Source organism: Akebia trifoliata, chromosome 1 (assembly GCF_017979445.1).
Source record: "Akebia trifoliata isolate Shusen 1 chromosome 1, ASM1797944v1, whole genome shotgun sequence".
NCBI lineage: Eukaryota > Viridiplantae > Streptophyta > Magnoliopsida > Ranunculales > Lardizabalaceae > Akebia > Akebia trifoliata.
The window spans coordinates 18,017,278-18,033,373 of NC_141375.1; the positions used below are offsets into that span (position 1 = coordinate 18,017,278).

The 16,096-nt window shown below is 37.9% G+C and overlaps 1 protein-coding gene across 1 annotated transcript in view; it reads left to right on the forward strand.

Moving 5' to 3' along the window:
• The window catches only part of AIR9 (Outer arm dynein light chain 1 protein), a 96,192-nt gene that overhangs the window by 54,520 nt on the left and 25,576 nt on the right, over positions 1-16,096 (forward strand). Inside the window, exons 27-29 of the mRNA XM_086440338.1 lie at positions 8,050-8,245; positions 8,341-8,462; positions 8,979-9,186. Coding sequence (XP_086296464.1) covers positions 8,050-8,245; positions 8,341-8,462; positions 8,979-9,186 — 526 coding nt within the window. The remainder of the gene's footprint in view (positions 1-8,049; positions 8,246-8,340; positions 8,463-8,978; positions 9,187-16,096) is intronic.

Below are 16,096 nucleotides of genomic sequence, written 5' to 3' on the forward strand. Positions count from 1 at the left end.
TCTTCATGTCTTACAAAACCTTCCCATCAAAATCCTTCTAATAATCAACTCCCCACACCTCATACCCCCGAACCTCAACCTTCTAGCCATATCGCATAGTTTCGAGACCCTCAAAATCAAAACCCCCACCCAATGTTGTTTCATAGCATATGTGACCAACATAGGCTGTGCACATATGCGGTTGCATATTGGTCAGCAATTTTATTTTTTGAAAAAATAGAAAAAAATCAGGAAAAAAATCATAACAAATCATAAAAAATCTCAATAAATTATGTAAGACTCATAAACATATATATATATATAAAATATAAAAGATCAACAAAACTTTATGAAATTCAATTAAAAAACCTCAAATCTTTGTTAAAAATGTAAGTTAAAAATTAAAAATTACAAAGCATAGTCTTTAATAAATCTAATTTGCATCATATTCCACACAACCATCGCTAATCCATTGGGGAATAACATCTGGATTAGGACCACCACCTTCGTCATCATCACTTCCATTCCCATCATCATCTGAATCATCACCTTCTTCTACATTCATTTCTTCCTCTTTTGTTTCTTCATCATATGTTCTCACTAACATCTTAGCTATTGTCAATGGTTCTTCAGCTTCATTTTCATTCTCTTCCTCTTGTATCTCTTCTTTATCTTGTAATCTTGAGTGTCCTCTTCTTCTTTGGCTTGGGCCTTCTCCAAGTGCCAGTGCAAAAGTTGCTTGCTCAACTTGGGCCCAAGTTAAGTCTTTTCCTTCAAACACCGGCTCTTCTCATGCATCAATGAGCCTCGAATGATATCCACTCAAGATTTCGATAGAGATAGGGTCGGAGAATCCCAGATTCTCCTTTGCTTGAATCTTTCATGCAATTTTTAATTGTATTGTATGAAGACCAAATCATTGAGCTTCGTTTGCTCAAGTCTATTTCTCTTCTTTGTATGAATTTGTTCAATGCATAATAAATTTTTAACTTAAGTTAGTAACTAGTAAGTAGTAACTATTAATTACTAACTACTAACTAACAACAAGTAACAAGTTAAGTTTTTAATTTGTTATACCATCTCAAATGTGCTCCAATTATGTCGCATCCTGATGTCAAACATGTTAGGCCAAGTATTCTAATAGACAATCTCTTGAAGGCTGGATCCTTTGTAATTGGATCATCTCTATAAGCGCACCACCAGTTGGCTGGATTTAATTATAAGTATTTAATTTTAAAATACAAAGTACAAACAAAGACAAAATATATATTTAATTTATTTATACTTGGAATCTTCGTAGTTCTATGTCTCTTTACAATCTCCTTTTCAAAAATTCCTTCGTAGTTTTTATATCGATCTAGCTATGATGAGATCCTATCTTGTTCTTCATACGTTGGATCATCTTTTCCAAGACATCAAGTAATCGAATCGTATGCGTCAAATCCGCCTTATCAAGATTAGCGGATTGGAAGTATACGATTGAATTAAGGATGCAGGCAGCCAATATATGGCAGATGATATTTGACTACCCCATCTCCTATTTATAATTTCAACTATTTTATCATAATTTCTGTCTCTATATTGATTATATTCCTTAATTTTGCAATTGCTTTTTTCCATAGAGTCATAAATATAACTCATGGGTGACTTTTCATCGCCATCTACTAATCTAAACATAGTAATTAAATGCATGGAATCTCTAAGTGCTTTAACAACACTTGTCCAAAAGTTTTGGGACAAGATAATTTGGGCAACGAATTTGGCTTCGGACTTTTTAGACTAAGGCCCATTGTTCCAATTAGCTAAAACTACAAAGCTTCTAAGTTCTGCCTTTTCCCTATGAAGGCTTTGTAGTGTTAGAAAGATAGTAGCAACATGTATTATTACAGGTCTAAGTAAATTACCATTTATATGAGTACGCATTCTTGGTAAAAGTAAAGCATGTTATACAGAAAAACACTACTTTTCTAGCTTTAGCTTACAATACGTATATGCAATTTACCTATATCTTCTAACATGAGATCTATGCAATGTGCCGCACATGGCGACTAATATAAGTGAGGCCTCTTAGCTATTAAGAGGCGGCCGACGGTCACATAGGCAGCGACATTGTCCTTTACAACTCGGACAACATGTTCATCACCAATTTCATCAATTGTTTTATCTAACAATTGAAATAAATACTCAACCGTATGAGAATGGGACGAAGCACCCACAAATTTAAGGAACATTGTTCCTGTAGGACAGTTAATTGAAAGGTTAATTATTGTTCAACCGGTTCTATTTGTCCATCCATTGGCCATTAAAGTACATCCATAGTATTTCCAAGATTCTCGATATTCAGTAATTAAATCTTTGGTAAACTCTACCTCCTTTCATAGACATGGCTCTCGTATTTCATGGTATGAAGGTGGTTTGAGGCCATGTCCAAATTGACAATCACTTCCACCATTACTTTGAAGCTTTTTAGTTTAACTGTGTTTGAAGCAATACTGGCTTGGTATAATCATTTAGTTATGTACTGAATGGTAGTTTTCCTATCTTTAATACTAAGTTCTATGGTTGTTTGGACATGACCATGACCCTTTGCTTTTTGATCGACCACATCCTCTGGATGTGGTCTACACCAATTATCAAGTGGGCCACGTGCTCGAGCTCTTTTAGTAGCTTTTCGTGGGGGAAGAACCAATGGTCGACTACTTCTCGTTGACGTAGGAGGAGTATCATAACTTTCTAAGTTAATTGCATCAACTTGTTTTTTCCTAGAACTCTTATCCATGCATTCCATGATCTCTCTTCGGATCTCGGGTGTAATCTTGTTACATTCTCTTGCATTTGATCACGACATATGCACTAGATGATGTTTGTGGTGTGAAATGCCACCTTGGCTTATGTAGCCGCATAACTTTGGCCTTAGGGAAGAGTTGGCCTATGAGGAAGACATGATGGTCGTATTAGTGATAGTGATAGTGAATGTGTGATGTAAATATGTAATGTTTTTCAAAATTCTAATGTGTGAATGTGTGAGTGTGACTTTGTTCTAATTTAAAGCTTCTAATTTCTAATTTCAAAGTTCAAAGCTCTAGGTAATCCAAATGTGAGTCAAAATCTGTTCTAAATTCTATTTCTAATCTAACTTCTAAGTTCTAACTAAGTTGTAAATTCTAACTTACAACAAGTTAACAAACTAACAAGTACCAAAGTAGCAATAACAAATTAACTCAATTAAATATATATATATAAATACCTCAAGAATGAAGAGTTGAGATTGAGAAGATGAGATTTGATTTTGGAATGAAAAATAAATATGATGTTGAGTTGACTTGAGAGTTGAGAGTTGAGACTTGAGAAGATGATGATATTGAATTATTGATTGCTTTGAATGCTTGATGAATGATGATGATTGATGATGTACTGAATCTTGATTCGTGTATTGTTGTACTTGTATACTTGTATGTTGTATTATTGTTTCTTGAATCTTGAGTCTTGATCTTTATTCTTGAAGGCTTCAGTTGAAGGCTTGAAGCTTGAATGCTTGATGATGAATGATGAATGATGAAATATTGATTGATGGCTTTGAATTTTGATCTTGGCTTTGGAGCTTAGACTTGAGACCTGAGAGTCTTGAATCAATTCAAGACTCTTGATCTTGAATCTTAGAGAAGGTAGTAGATATTGAAGTAGAGTAGAGACTAGAAAAGAGGGTAGATAATATGTTGTAGTAGATGTATTGTGGTAGGGGGGGGGGGTAGGAGGTGGTATTTATAGCAAAAAGTGGAGTTTAAAACAAAAAAACCAAAAAAATGTGTCCAACATTCGTATTTTTGGCCGTTGGACATATGCCATCGCACAAAAAAATGTCATTGCATACTACACAAACAACATATTTTCACATATGCGAGTGTGGCATATGCGAAAACATGCTTGGAAATCGCATATGTGATCGCCTATTTGCATATGCGAGTACTTTGACAACACTGCCCCTACCATTCAACAACCACATGTCAGTCCCCACAGCATGTTTCTCATATAGAGATCATCCTCAACAAAAATCAGCCCATTCTGAAACTTCTAACCCCACCAAAAGTGGTTTACAAAAAATGGATGGTCCACGATTTTTCAACTTGTAAACATGGGGTTAGAAGTTTCGGAATGGATTGATTTTTGGTGAGAATGATCTCCTCACTAACCCACATAGGACAAAACTCATTGGCCAAAATGTTGGTTCTTATATATATATATATATAAACATAAAAAAAAATATTGGCATGTATATAACAGCCTGCCTTTCCAACATCAATTGATCTACTCCATTTATTGATGCTTACAACACACAAACCTTTTGATCCCAAAACAACAACAGTCCTAAAGCTAATCATCGATCACTGGAACATCTTGAAATTGAGATGTTTGGTAGGGTGAGTAAGGAGAGTTATTCAATAGGAAACACAAATTTCTAAACCATAGTCCTCATATGCAGACTAATCATACAAATTCTTTTATAAATAATTTTAGTTTCTTAAAATAATAAATTAATTTGAAATATCTCAAGTAATTGTAAAATAAAATAAACTAAAGTACTAAAATAGATATCAAATACTGAAAGTTCATCGTCAACCTATAATGTAATACACAATGGCTGATGTGAATATCTCAATTAAGATATGATTGATCCAATGCTTCAATGATGGTGTGGAACCGCACCATTAGTTCTTGATTCTATGGCCAACCTTTTCCGTATTTGAGTGATTGATTTTTTGCCTACTATAGACTATTAATGATCATTAGCTAGCCATCATCTCTAGTAATTTGGTGTTCATGCGATTCTAAGTAAACTTTATGTTTAGACAATTATCTTTAAATCTTGTTCTCTATTAAAAATAGAAAGGAATTTTCAAGGTTCCTAATGTGACGTTCTTATGCATAAACACTTTTCCTGTTCTGTCAGCTGAAATTGCTAAAAATCCCTTTTTAGTTTGCAATATTTGGGGTGAAAGAGTTTGGGTGGTAAAGTGGAGAGGGGAAAGGTCCTATAGGACGTGGGGTGCGGAAAGGCATTCTGAAGAGAACCCCCGCTTTTTGTATAAAAGTTTAATTTAAATTGCGGAGGGGTAATAGAAGCCGTTTCTGGGAAGACAAATGGTATGGGGAGACTTTTTTGGAGGAGAAATTTTCGGATCTTCATGTAATTTCTTCCAAGAAGGGAAGCCTTATAGTGGAGTTCTTAGTGGGGGATAACATGTTAAGGTCATGTTATGGTCTATGTTTGTGTGGTAAGTGTCGTTGGAAAATGCTACCACGTTGGATCAGTTGATTAAAAGAGGTTTACAAACACTGACTGGATGCTTGCTTTGCTTAAGGGAGGGGGAGACGGCGAATCATTTGCTCTTTCACTGTGATCTTGCTCACGCGGTTTGGGCACATTTCCTTGGCCTCTTCGGTGTGGAGGACTATTTTCTGAGGTCGGCTAAAGAGCTTTTTGCGACTTGGGGTTCGTTGGGTAACCCGTTCATGGGAACCAAACGGATTCTTTGGAATTTCACCTTGTTCGCCATTTGTTGGGGAATTTGGAAAGAGAGAAATCATTGAATTTTTGAGGGGAAAGAGCTTCTGAGTCGGGATCTCTTACTGTCTATTTTGGGTCTTTTGTTCATTTGGGGAAAATTGTATAAGGTTTTTGAAGGTATCTTCTTTGAGGACCTTGTTGTTAGGTAGGATATGGTTTGTAATTTAGAGGATGCCTAAGTGACCCCTTTTCGATAAGTTTGTTTTTCGGGGCCATCGCGTCGCCTTTTTAATAAAATTTTAACTTTCAAAAATTATTTTCATCTGAAATTCTTTCAAAAATCTCTCTTTTTTCATAAGAATATTTTTACATCAAAAGTACATGGTTAATCAAAACAGATGTATAGCTTGATTAGCTCAAAACCAGGTTCTATTATCCTAATTAGTTTAATAATAAGAACATTATCGGTTTAGTTCAAAATCAATTTTAAAGGTTTTTTTTTTCAAAAGTAAAATAGTTCCTATACGCTATTGGTGCCATCAACCAAAACCTTGTAAAACGTAAATACAATATTGATATATTAAAATTCTAATCTAACATTCATGAATTTTGTCAAAATACATACATTGAATCTAAATTTCAAAATAATTCATTTACTTGAAATAAAAACATTTTCAAAACAAATCCAGGAGTACAATTAAGAAATTTAAAGTTTCCCACTTCTTTGGATTCAATTCTTAGCTTCTGAACTCGAAGATACTTGAACTCTAGTGAAGGTTGGACTTTAAAGCTTGGCTCAATACTCAATTTTACTCCATGTCGAACCACTCAACAATCTGAATCTTTTCTTCAATTGGCCCGACTTTTGATTCACTTTCTAACGAGATCAAAACTTAAATCAAAGGTCAGGGGACATACAAGTTTTAGATTCGGTTTTGGGGCGATGAGTTTTAAAAAATAGAAAGAAAACGAATTGAATATTTATGTATTTGTATATTTCTTTTAAAATATCTGTTGGGCCCATTAACTTTGACCTTCAAATTGAACTAACCCTAAACTATGTTCTCGGCTGTTCTAAATCTATTGACGATGCTTGATTGACACAAAAGCTCTCCGATCACAATTTTGATCAATAATCGACCAATTTCATTAAATTTATTCCTCCAGATTTGTAATTATTTTTGTCAAAAGTGTTACAGATAGACTAGTTTCCAATGTTGTCAACTGCGGTTGCATATTTGCATATGCTATTTTCAAGGTGAAAATCGCATATGCTATAGTTGCATACCGCAAATTATGCTATCTGCCAATATGCGATGGCATATTTTTGTGTGCAATGGCATATGCAGTTTGTGCGATGACATATTTTTCTGCATTTTTTTTCTTGTAGCATATGCCACCGCATATGTGAGTGCGAAATCTCATATGCAAAAGGCATGTGTTGGTCACACATGGTCGCATATGCTACTTAACAACATTGCTAGTGTCGGATAGCTTTCACAGAAAGAGGAATGTGCAAATAATTGGTTTTAGCAAGCCATTGTTTCCACGCTGCATTCTCATCTTCTTTCTTGAGTAAAGTCCTGGAAAGACAATGAGTGGGGGAGGGAATGTTACAATACAAATCAACCAGATAGTTAGGAACATGAAAAATAGAGGTGGAATGGAAGAACAATTGAATAGAACCTTAATTTAGCAAAATGGAGATGTAGTGGGAGGGAGGGAGTGTACTGAAATCAGCACTGGATCTGACGATGCAGATGATGATCAGTGCTCATTTAACCTATCCATACCTTATTTCTGCACAAGCCTTCTAATCATCCTGGTCTGACCCTAGAATTTGCTGAATAATTGCAATACAGTTATCCTGTTTAGCCCCTATACCCACATTTTTTGGACCTCTTGACGACCAAGTCACGGATTCGTCGATCCTTGGAACCCAATTGCAGATTAACCGGGTCCGTGGAAGCTGTGATGGATATTTTTTCTCAGTGACATACAATCATGAATTAGCTTTGGTCGTGGAATTGTGGAACCCCATCATGATATTGAAAATGAGCAAATTCGCTACCAAAACAGGCTCACACGTTATTAGCATTGTAGCCTTGTCACAAAAAAATCCGTCTGGCTGTTTGTCCATTTATTTCTAACTAAAACATGTCTTCTGTTACGGAAAGTGTGCCCATATCCTCTCTCACAGTCTCACTACTTTAATCCACATTCTTTCAGGCCTTCCTCTCTTTTAGAACCTCAACTATCACTCCTGTGGCTAAATCTCTGTCTTACATCAAGGAACTTGAATTTATGAAACATATGCGGGATAGGATAGGAGAATGATAAAATGTTGTTATGATCATGTAATTTGAAGTGGTTTTGAGAGTGAGTGTTGTTTAAAATAAGTTTAATTAGTTATTTCTTTATCATTATGTTTTATATTTTTTATCTAAGTTTCTGGAAATTTTATTTTATGCATTACCTTTATTAGGATGGTTATTCTGTCATTTTTTTTTTCTCATTCTAATAAGTATATCTGCTCATTGATTTTTTTCTCTTCTTTGAGACAGCATATCCAATGGGTATGAAACTACTCATTTCTGAATGTTATGAGGACATAGAAGTGGTTCCTGAGAAATCATACTATGGTGGAAAGGAAGGCAATGGAGAGTATACTTGGTACAGGACAAAGAGTAAGCTGCAGGCATCTGATTTCTTGAATGTAGATAGTGATTGTGAAGATGTTCTTGTTTGCGGAAGATCATTGTAAGTATCACCCAACAATATGAAGTTTCACTTTCAAAGTCTTTTAATAGATTTCCTTAAAACTCTATTTTCTAATGGGTGATGGATTATGATAGAACCTACACTCCGTCACTTGAAGACGTGGGATATTATTTGGCCTTGAATTGGGTGCCCACTCGGGCAGATGGGCAGCATGGTGAGCCGCTGCTCACAAGTAGCAGTAATCCAGTCAAGCCAGGTATATCCCATTCTAATGTTATTATTCAGTTATTTTTATTTTTAATTCTCTATTTCATGTTATTGGAGAAAATCTGAAGTGGCCATCAGTTAGATCATTAGGATCTACTAAGATTTGTCTAGAAGGCAGCCCAATATTTGGGATTAGGAGTAAATGAGATTAATAATTTACCCAATATTTGACTGTAAGGCACCTTCATTTATTTTGTTTGACTTGCCAATTGCAAAACAAAACTCAACTTGATTTGATTGTAAGCATCTGCTCATGAATAAAAAGAAAGAAAGAAAAAAAATCTGGACATTTTGCCATTTTTCACTATTGCCTAACCTAGGTAACAGATGAATAATTAGGATCTTCCAATTTCTTAACAGAAGAGGTGGAATGCCTCAAATAATGGGTTCCACCTTGTGAGTGCACCTCACATATACTGGTGAATGTTGAATGAACATTTGATTCCATTTATTTTTCATAAATCGAATTCTTGGACATTTATCAACACTAATAATAATGTTGCAGCTCTTCCCATAGTTTCTAACGTTCATCTTGAGGAGTTGTCTACTGGTGTATATTCTGGAAGAGGCAAGTATTATGGTGGATACGAGGGATCAAGCCTGTTTAGTTGGTATCGAGAAACTAATGAAGGGACCATTGTTCTTATTAATGGGGCTAACTCAACCACTTATGAAGTTGATGATTCTGACTACAATTGCCGCTTGTTGTTCGGGTAATCTCTTGTAGACTGATAACAAAATATTATTAGAAATGAAAAGAGCCACAAGAGGAAACGTTCCTCAATATAAACAAGAAAAATATGATGTAAATCTAGCCAACCGGAATGTATTGAACTTCATTCCAAGATGAGAGATTCCCTGTTACAATGAATGTCTTCTTGCTGTAGATCTTGAAATTCTCTATTTTTATTTTGTATTAAAATTATTTTAAGATTCAGTTGTTATGCTCTGCTAAGATATTCTGATATAAATCATGGTCACAATCTTCCAATTTTTTTTTTTTTCCCTTTACACCAAATGGGGAAAAACCCAAGCAATACCAAACATATAGAGAGGAAAGCACTACACTAAGACAACTATACACATCCTTTAACAATCTATTCTATCTCCTTATGAAAAGACGGAGACACTTCTGTATAATTACAAGCATAAGACAAAATGGCACTGTCCTATTTTTTTCTCTATACTCATCTGGTGAAGGAGTCTCTTCAATCTGATCAGAACTGTTTTCTGAATCATAGATGTCATCATCTGTGGTGGTTGAAATTGAAGATGTAGTTTCTGTTAGAATAAGTTTATATGTCCTTTTTAGTCTTTTCCTCTCTTATGATTATGTAATACCTTTTAAGCCTGATTAGGGCTAATTAATGAAATTAATCTTTTTCTCTTAATTTCAATTTGGTATCAGAGCCTCTCTCTCTCTCTCTACCTCCATCGATCTTCCACTCCTTCTGCGACAAACCAGTGACTAATCTTCGTTTAAACAACACACACACTCGTCTACAATTCGTATCACCCCTACGAGGGTTCTCAGCCACTATACAACCTTATTGCATCATGCGATAGGGAGTTCACACCCATTCAGAGCCTATGATCAGGCTGTGTTCACAACAGTAGTGCTGTTTGAGGATTACGATGCCTTTAGTGGCTTTGTTTAAGCCTTGCGACACCCAAAGTGGATGTCTTTGAGCCTTGCGACTCTGAAAACAGCCTCTTTCAACTCTTGCGATCACAATCTACCTCATACGACGTTGGTAAGTGGCTGTTTGAGCCCTGCGATCACAGCAGGTTTATGATTCTGAGCAGGCGACACCAGTAGGTGGCTGCTCTAGTTCGTGCGACACTTGTGGGTGGCAATCTGGGTTTCTAAATCATAGTAGGTGACCTCCCTGTCTTGTACGAAACAACAGATTGCTGTTATAAGGCTGCTTCAGTTTGTGCGACACTTTTGGGTGGCCATCTGGGCTCCTAGATCACAGTAGGTGATTGTTCTTTGCTGATTCGATCACAGCAGGTGACTGTTCTTAGTTGATTCGATCATCGTCAGGGTCATATGAGGATGGCGGCAGTTGTTTTGAACATCTATGGAGGTCTGTGATTATAGCAAGATGTTATTTGGGATTGTTCTACTAGCAATATTATTGCTAGAGACTCTACACTTGCGAGATTGACTGCTCGGATAACCCACAGCAGTGTTTAATTAGATTTAGCAGTGTTCAATTGTTTTTTCACAGGTGTTGCAATCACTTTATCCTAGGGAGTTGTGTCCTCATCTTACGTGAACTCGTTTCCAACCATAGTATTCGGATTATTCGATGGCTTCTGAGACATCCTCGTCCTCGATCACTGGTAATAGTAATGGATTGAGCGGTCCGCTTTCTCACTCAACTGATTTTCCAGGCATTCAGATTACTACAGTGAAATTAGATGGTCCTAATTATCTTCTCTGGGCACGATCAGTTGAAATGTTCATTGGTGGAAAAGGGAAGATCGGTTACCTCACGGGGGTGGACAAACAACCTTCACAGACTGACAACTCCTACTCCCATTGGTTTGCTAATGATTCTATGGTCCATTTATGGCTGGTTACTTCTATGCAATTACACATTGTAGCTAGTTTTATGTTTTCCTTGACAGCAAAACAGATATGGGATTCCGCAAAGAGTATTTACTCACAACGTCAGAACAATGTTAGGATTTTCAACTTGGAGCGTGAGATTTCTCGTCTTTCACAAGGAGATTCTTCAGTTATCACCAATATATCACAGTTACGTGCTCGGTGGGAAGAATTGTCTTTCTATTCCTCATCTTATGCCTGGAAGGACTCTTTTGACGAGACGTTATATCGTCGATTTTGGATAAGAATCGGGTTTTTCAGTTTTTAGCTGGTCTTCGGGATGAGTTTGAGTATGCGAGAGTTCATTTGTTGGGTATGGATCCGTTTCCGTCTTTACAGACCGCATATTCTTATGTCTTGGCTGATGAGAGTCGTCGCGTAGCTGTCATACCTCATTCTTCGGGAGATCATTCCGTTATGCTTGCTCGCCTATCGTCTCCACAAAACCCCAGTGGGACTATGTCTACCCATCAACGACATAAGTGTGATCATTGTGGAAAGTTGGGTCATGTGAAGGCTCGATGTTATGCACTTCATGGTCGTCCTAATCAGCAACGACAACAGTCTCAACGATCTTCAGCTCATGTAGCTTCTCAGTCGACTACTGATTCACCACCTCCTTCAGCTAATACATCCTCATCAGATTTGGTATCTCTATCCCAGGCTGAGCTTGACAAGTTCCGGAAATTCTTCAATCAGATGGAGACTTCATCTCAGCCGGTCTCTACATTCACTCACTCAGGTACTTTTGCATCTGCACACAGTGTTTCCACCACTTCCTCACCATGAATCATTGATTTTGGTGCCTCCGATAACATGACCGGTACGTCATCCCTATTCAAAACTTATAGTGTTTGTTCTGGTCATCGCAAGGTTCGTCTTGCTGATGGTTCTTTGTCTTCTATAGCTGGTCAATGTCATTTTCCTATTACATCTTCTTTATCTTTGACTAATACACTGCATGTTCCTCAACTCACTACTAATCTTATATCTGTTAGTAGTATTACCAAAACCTTGAATTGCAGTGTAATTTTTTATCCCTCTCATTGTATCTTTCAGGATCTGGAATCGAAGAGGACGATTGGCACTGGACGTGAAGAAAATGGACTGTATCTCTTGGACGTATCTAGTTTACCTAGCACCCATTCTGTTTCCCAGATTAGTTGTAGTAGTCAATCTAATAAGGCTCTTGTAATGCGTTGGTACTTACGTTTAGGCCATATTTCTTTTGGATATTTGAAACACATGTTCCCTGTTTTATTTAATAATAACAATTTGCTTGATTTTTCTTGTGAAACTTGCCAATTAGGTAAACATGTGCATTCTTCCTATCCTGTTAGTATGAATACTGTTGCACCTGTTATATTTGACCTAATTCATTCTGATGTGTGGGGTCCTTCCCCGGTCTCATCCACTCTTGGTTTTCGTTACTTTGTCTTATTCATTGATGACCATAGTCGTACCACTTGGGTCTATCTTATGAAACACAAGAGTGAAGTTTGTGGAATTTTTAAGCAATTTCTTGCTATGGTTCATACCCAGTTTGGTCATACTGTCAAGACTTTTCGTTCTGATCATGGTACTGAGTACACTTATAGCGAGGTCTTAAAACTTTGTCTAGAGTCTGGCATTGAGCATCAAATGTCTAATGTTAAGACCCCTCAGTAGAATGGTCGTTCAGAAAGAAAAAATCGTCATATTCTAGAGTTAGCTCGGGCCATTTTTATTGGTATGAATGTGCCACAATCTTATTGGGCCGATGCTGTTCTTACTGCTGTTTACCTTATTAATTGCACCCCCTCCCGCGTTCTTCAGTTTGCCACGCCTCTTTCTCAGCTCGATCAAGATCGTCCCCTGTTTCCCCTTTCTCCACGTGTGTTTTGTTCAAATTCTTGACCAAACTTGTACTAAACTTGACCCTAAGGCTATAAAATGTATCTTTTTGGGTTATTCATCTACCAGAAAGGTTACCGGTGTTACCATCCTCCTTCTCGACGGCGTTTCATTTCTCGGGATGTTTCCTTCTTTGAGCACACCCCATACTACTTTGGGTTAGTTGGCACTCAGTCTGAGTGGTTCCTCTCGATTCCCGATGATACCCTTCCTGTTCCCTTTCCTCTTCCCTTACCTGTACCCTTCCTCTTCCACCTGTACCCTGCTCCACCCCCTGTGTAGTGTGTCACCTCCTCCTCTGCAGGTTTACTCTCGGCGTCCACGCGATACTACCATCACTTCTACGCTAGACCAGCTCGCCTCTTTGCCTTCAGATCCGTTACCTTCTGTTCCCTGTGATGATCGTCCTATTGCCACTCGTAAGGGTAAGCGCACTTGTACTTATCCTATTTCTAATTATGTATCTGATTCTGCACTTTCACCCTCCTATAAGAGTTTTTTTGCCTCTGTCTCTTCTGTTTCTCTTCCTACTACTATTGCAGATGCTATTGCTCATCCTGAGTGGCGAGCAGCTATGATTGATGAGTTGAATGCTTGAAAAGACTCAGACTTGGGAACTTGTTCCTCTCCCGCCTGGAAGGAAAGCTGTGTGATGTCGTTGGGTTTTCACACTTAAGCATAATCCAGACGGTTCTATTGCTAGGTATAAGGCTCGTCTGGTGGCCAAAGGTTATGCTCAGACTATGGAATTGATTATTAGGAGACATTTGCTCCGGTTACCAAAATGACCACCATTCGCGTTCTTCTTTCTGTGCCGCTATCAAAGGTTGGCCTCTCTATCAGTTAGATGTCAAGAATGCGTTTCTCAATGGTGATCTTCAGGAAGAGGTTTATATGGTCCAACCTCCTGGGTTTCTTACATCTGCCTCTCCTACACATGTCTGTCGTCTTCGCCGTTCTCTTTATGGTTTGAAGCAGTCTCCCCGTGCATGGTCTGAGCGTTTTACTAAGGCCATGTATCAGTTTGGCTTCCATCAGAGCTCTGCTGATCACACTCTTTTCTTGCGTCACTCCCACGGAAAAACTGTTGCTCTGATTGTTTATGTTGATGATATTGTTCTTACTGGAGATGATATGGCGGGTATTACTGAGGTAAAAACTTACTTAGGCCGTCAATTTGAGATTAAGGATCTTGGGCATCTTCGCTATTTTCTGGGTATTGAGGTGGCGCGGTCCTAATCTGGTATATTTGTTTCTCAGCGAAAGTATGTCCTTGATTTACTCACTGACTCCGGTCAGATTGGTTCTTGTCCCGCTGATACTCCTATTGAGCAGAATCATAGGTTGGCTGATTCTGAGGGGGAGTGTGTCGAATATTGGGCAGTACCAGCGACTTGTGGGAAATTGATTTATTTGTCTATGACTCGTCCAGATATTGCTTATGCTGTTAGTGTTGTAAGTCAGTTTATGCACTCGCCTCGAACATCTCATCTTACTGCAGTCTATCGTATTCTTAGATATCTGAAGGGATGTCCTGGTCGAGGTATTTTGTTCAGTAATCATGGTCATTTGCATGTTGAGGCATGGACAGATGCAGACTATGCTGGTTCAGTGACTGATAGACGTTCTACTTCTGGGTACTGTACTAAAGTTGGTGGTAACTTGGCGCAGTAAGAAGCAGATTGTGGTTTCTCGGTCGAGTGCTGAGTCTGACTACAGAGCTATGGCACTTGGAGTGTGTGAGTTGTTGTGGCTCAAGATCTTATTAGCTGACTTCTGTCTTCCTGTGCCAGTCCCTTTCTTACTATATTGTGATAATAAGTCAGCTATTAACATAGCGGCAAATCCAGTTCAACATGACAGAACGAAGCATATCGAAGTTGATCGTCATTTTATTAGAGAAAAGATTATTTCTGGACAAATTTGTACTCCCTTTGTTCCTACATTTCAACAACTTGCTGATGTTCTTACTAAAGGTGTTAGTAAAATTACCTTTGAAGGTGTTTTGTTCCAGTTGGGTGTTGTTGACATTCACGCACCAACTTGAGGGGAGTGTTAGAATAAGTTTATATATGTCTTTTTTAGTCTTTTCCTCTCTTATGATTATGTAATACCTTTTAAGCCTGATTAGGGCTAATTAATGAAATTAATCTTTTTCTCTTAATTTCAATTGTTTCTTCACTGTTATCCTCTTCAGATGTAGTAAGGATAGGGATTTGTATCTTTGGTTCCTCAGGTTCTGGGGGAACTGTGGGAGGTATGTAGGAAGTGTAAATTGGAACATGGGTTCGTATTCGTTTAGAAGTTTCGGCAATAGGTGCTTGTCCTTTTTTGCATTACGGAACCTCTTGAGCTCTTCCTTTTGTTGTTCGATCTTAGTTGTTAGCTTATCTAACTTTCGAACTAATCTTCGGATTGTTTTATCCGAATCAGTTTCATTTGTTGACAAGGGCATGGTTCTTGCTGCTAATGATCCAGATACGGCTCTAGTTTAAATAAACAACTGGGAAGCCTCTGTGGACATAGCCATTGGCGTCCATTTCAAAGAATGGACACCACCCAGAAGCTTAACTATCAGATTAACAGTCTGACAGGATTAGCTAAGAAAGTCTGGGAAGGCTTCACCAAGACAAATCGATACGAATTGTTCAAAGGTGAATTTGAGTTAGCTGGAGGAAGTGGTCCCCTCATCGGCAACCTTCTGTGAAAAGAAATCTGTGGTATCACTGATAGTGCAGCCGCGGAACAAGAGAAGAGAAACAAAGCATGGAAAATGCTCCGCAAAATTAAGCTTTGTGATATGGCTGAAACCAACTCCTTTAACAGAGCCTTTCAGCAACTCTTCTATATCCGGGGAGAAATCTCCAATGTCGACTCCTTTAACGGGTTTTTGTTAGCAACCATGTTGTCATCTAGTGACTGGTTTATAGCTGAAGTGTTGTCAATTGACCAAGAAGTGTCAAAGACTTTAGATGGGCCGTAAGGGCTTATGCATGATGAAGATGCAATTTCTTGAACTTGGGCAAGTTCTCTGGTAAGGGCATCTGTGAGGAAGTTCTTGGTACCTGCAATATGCTCAACAGTCATCCATTCATGAGATCTGATTTTTAGTT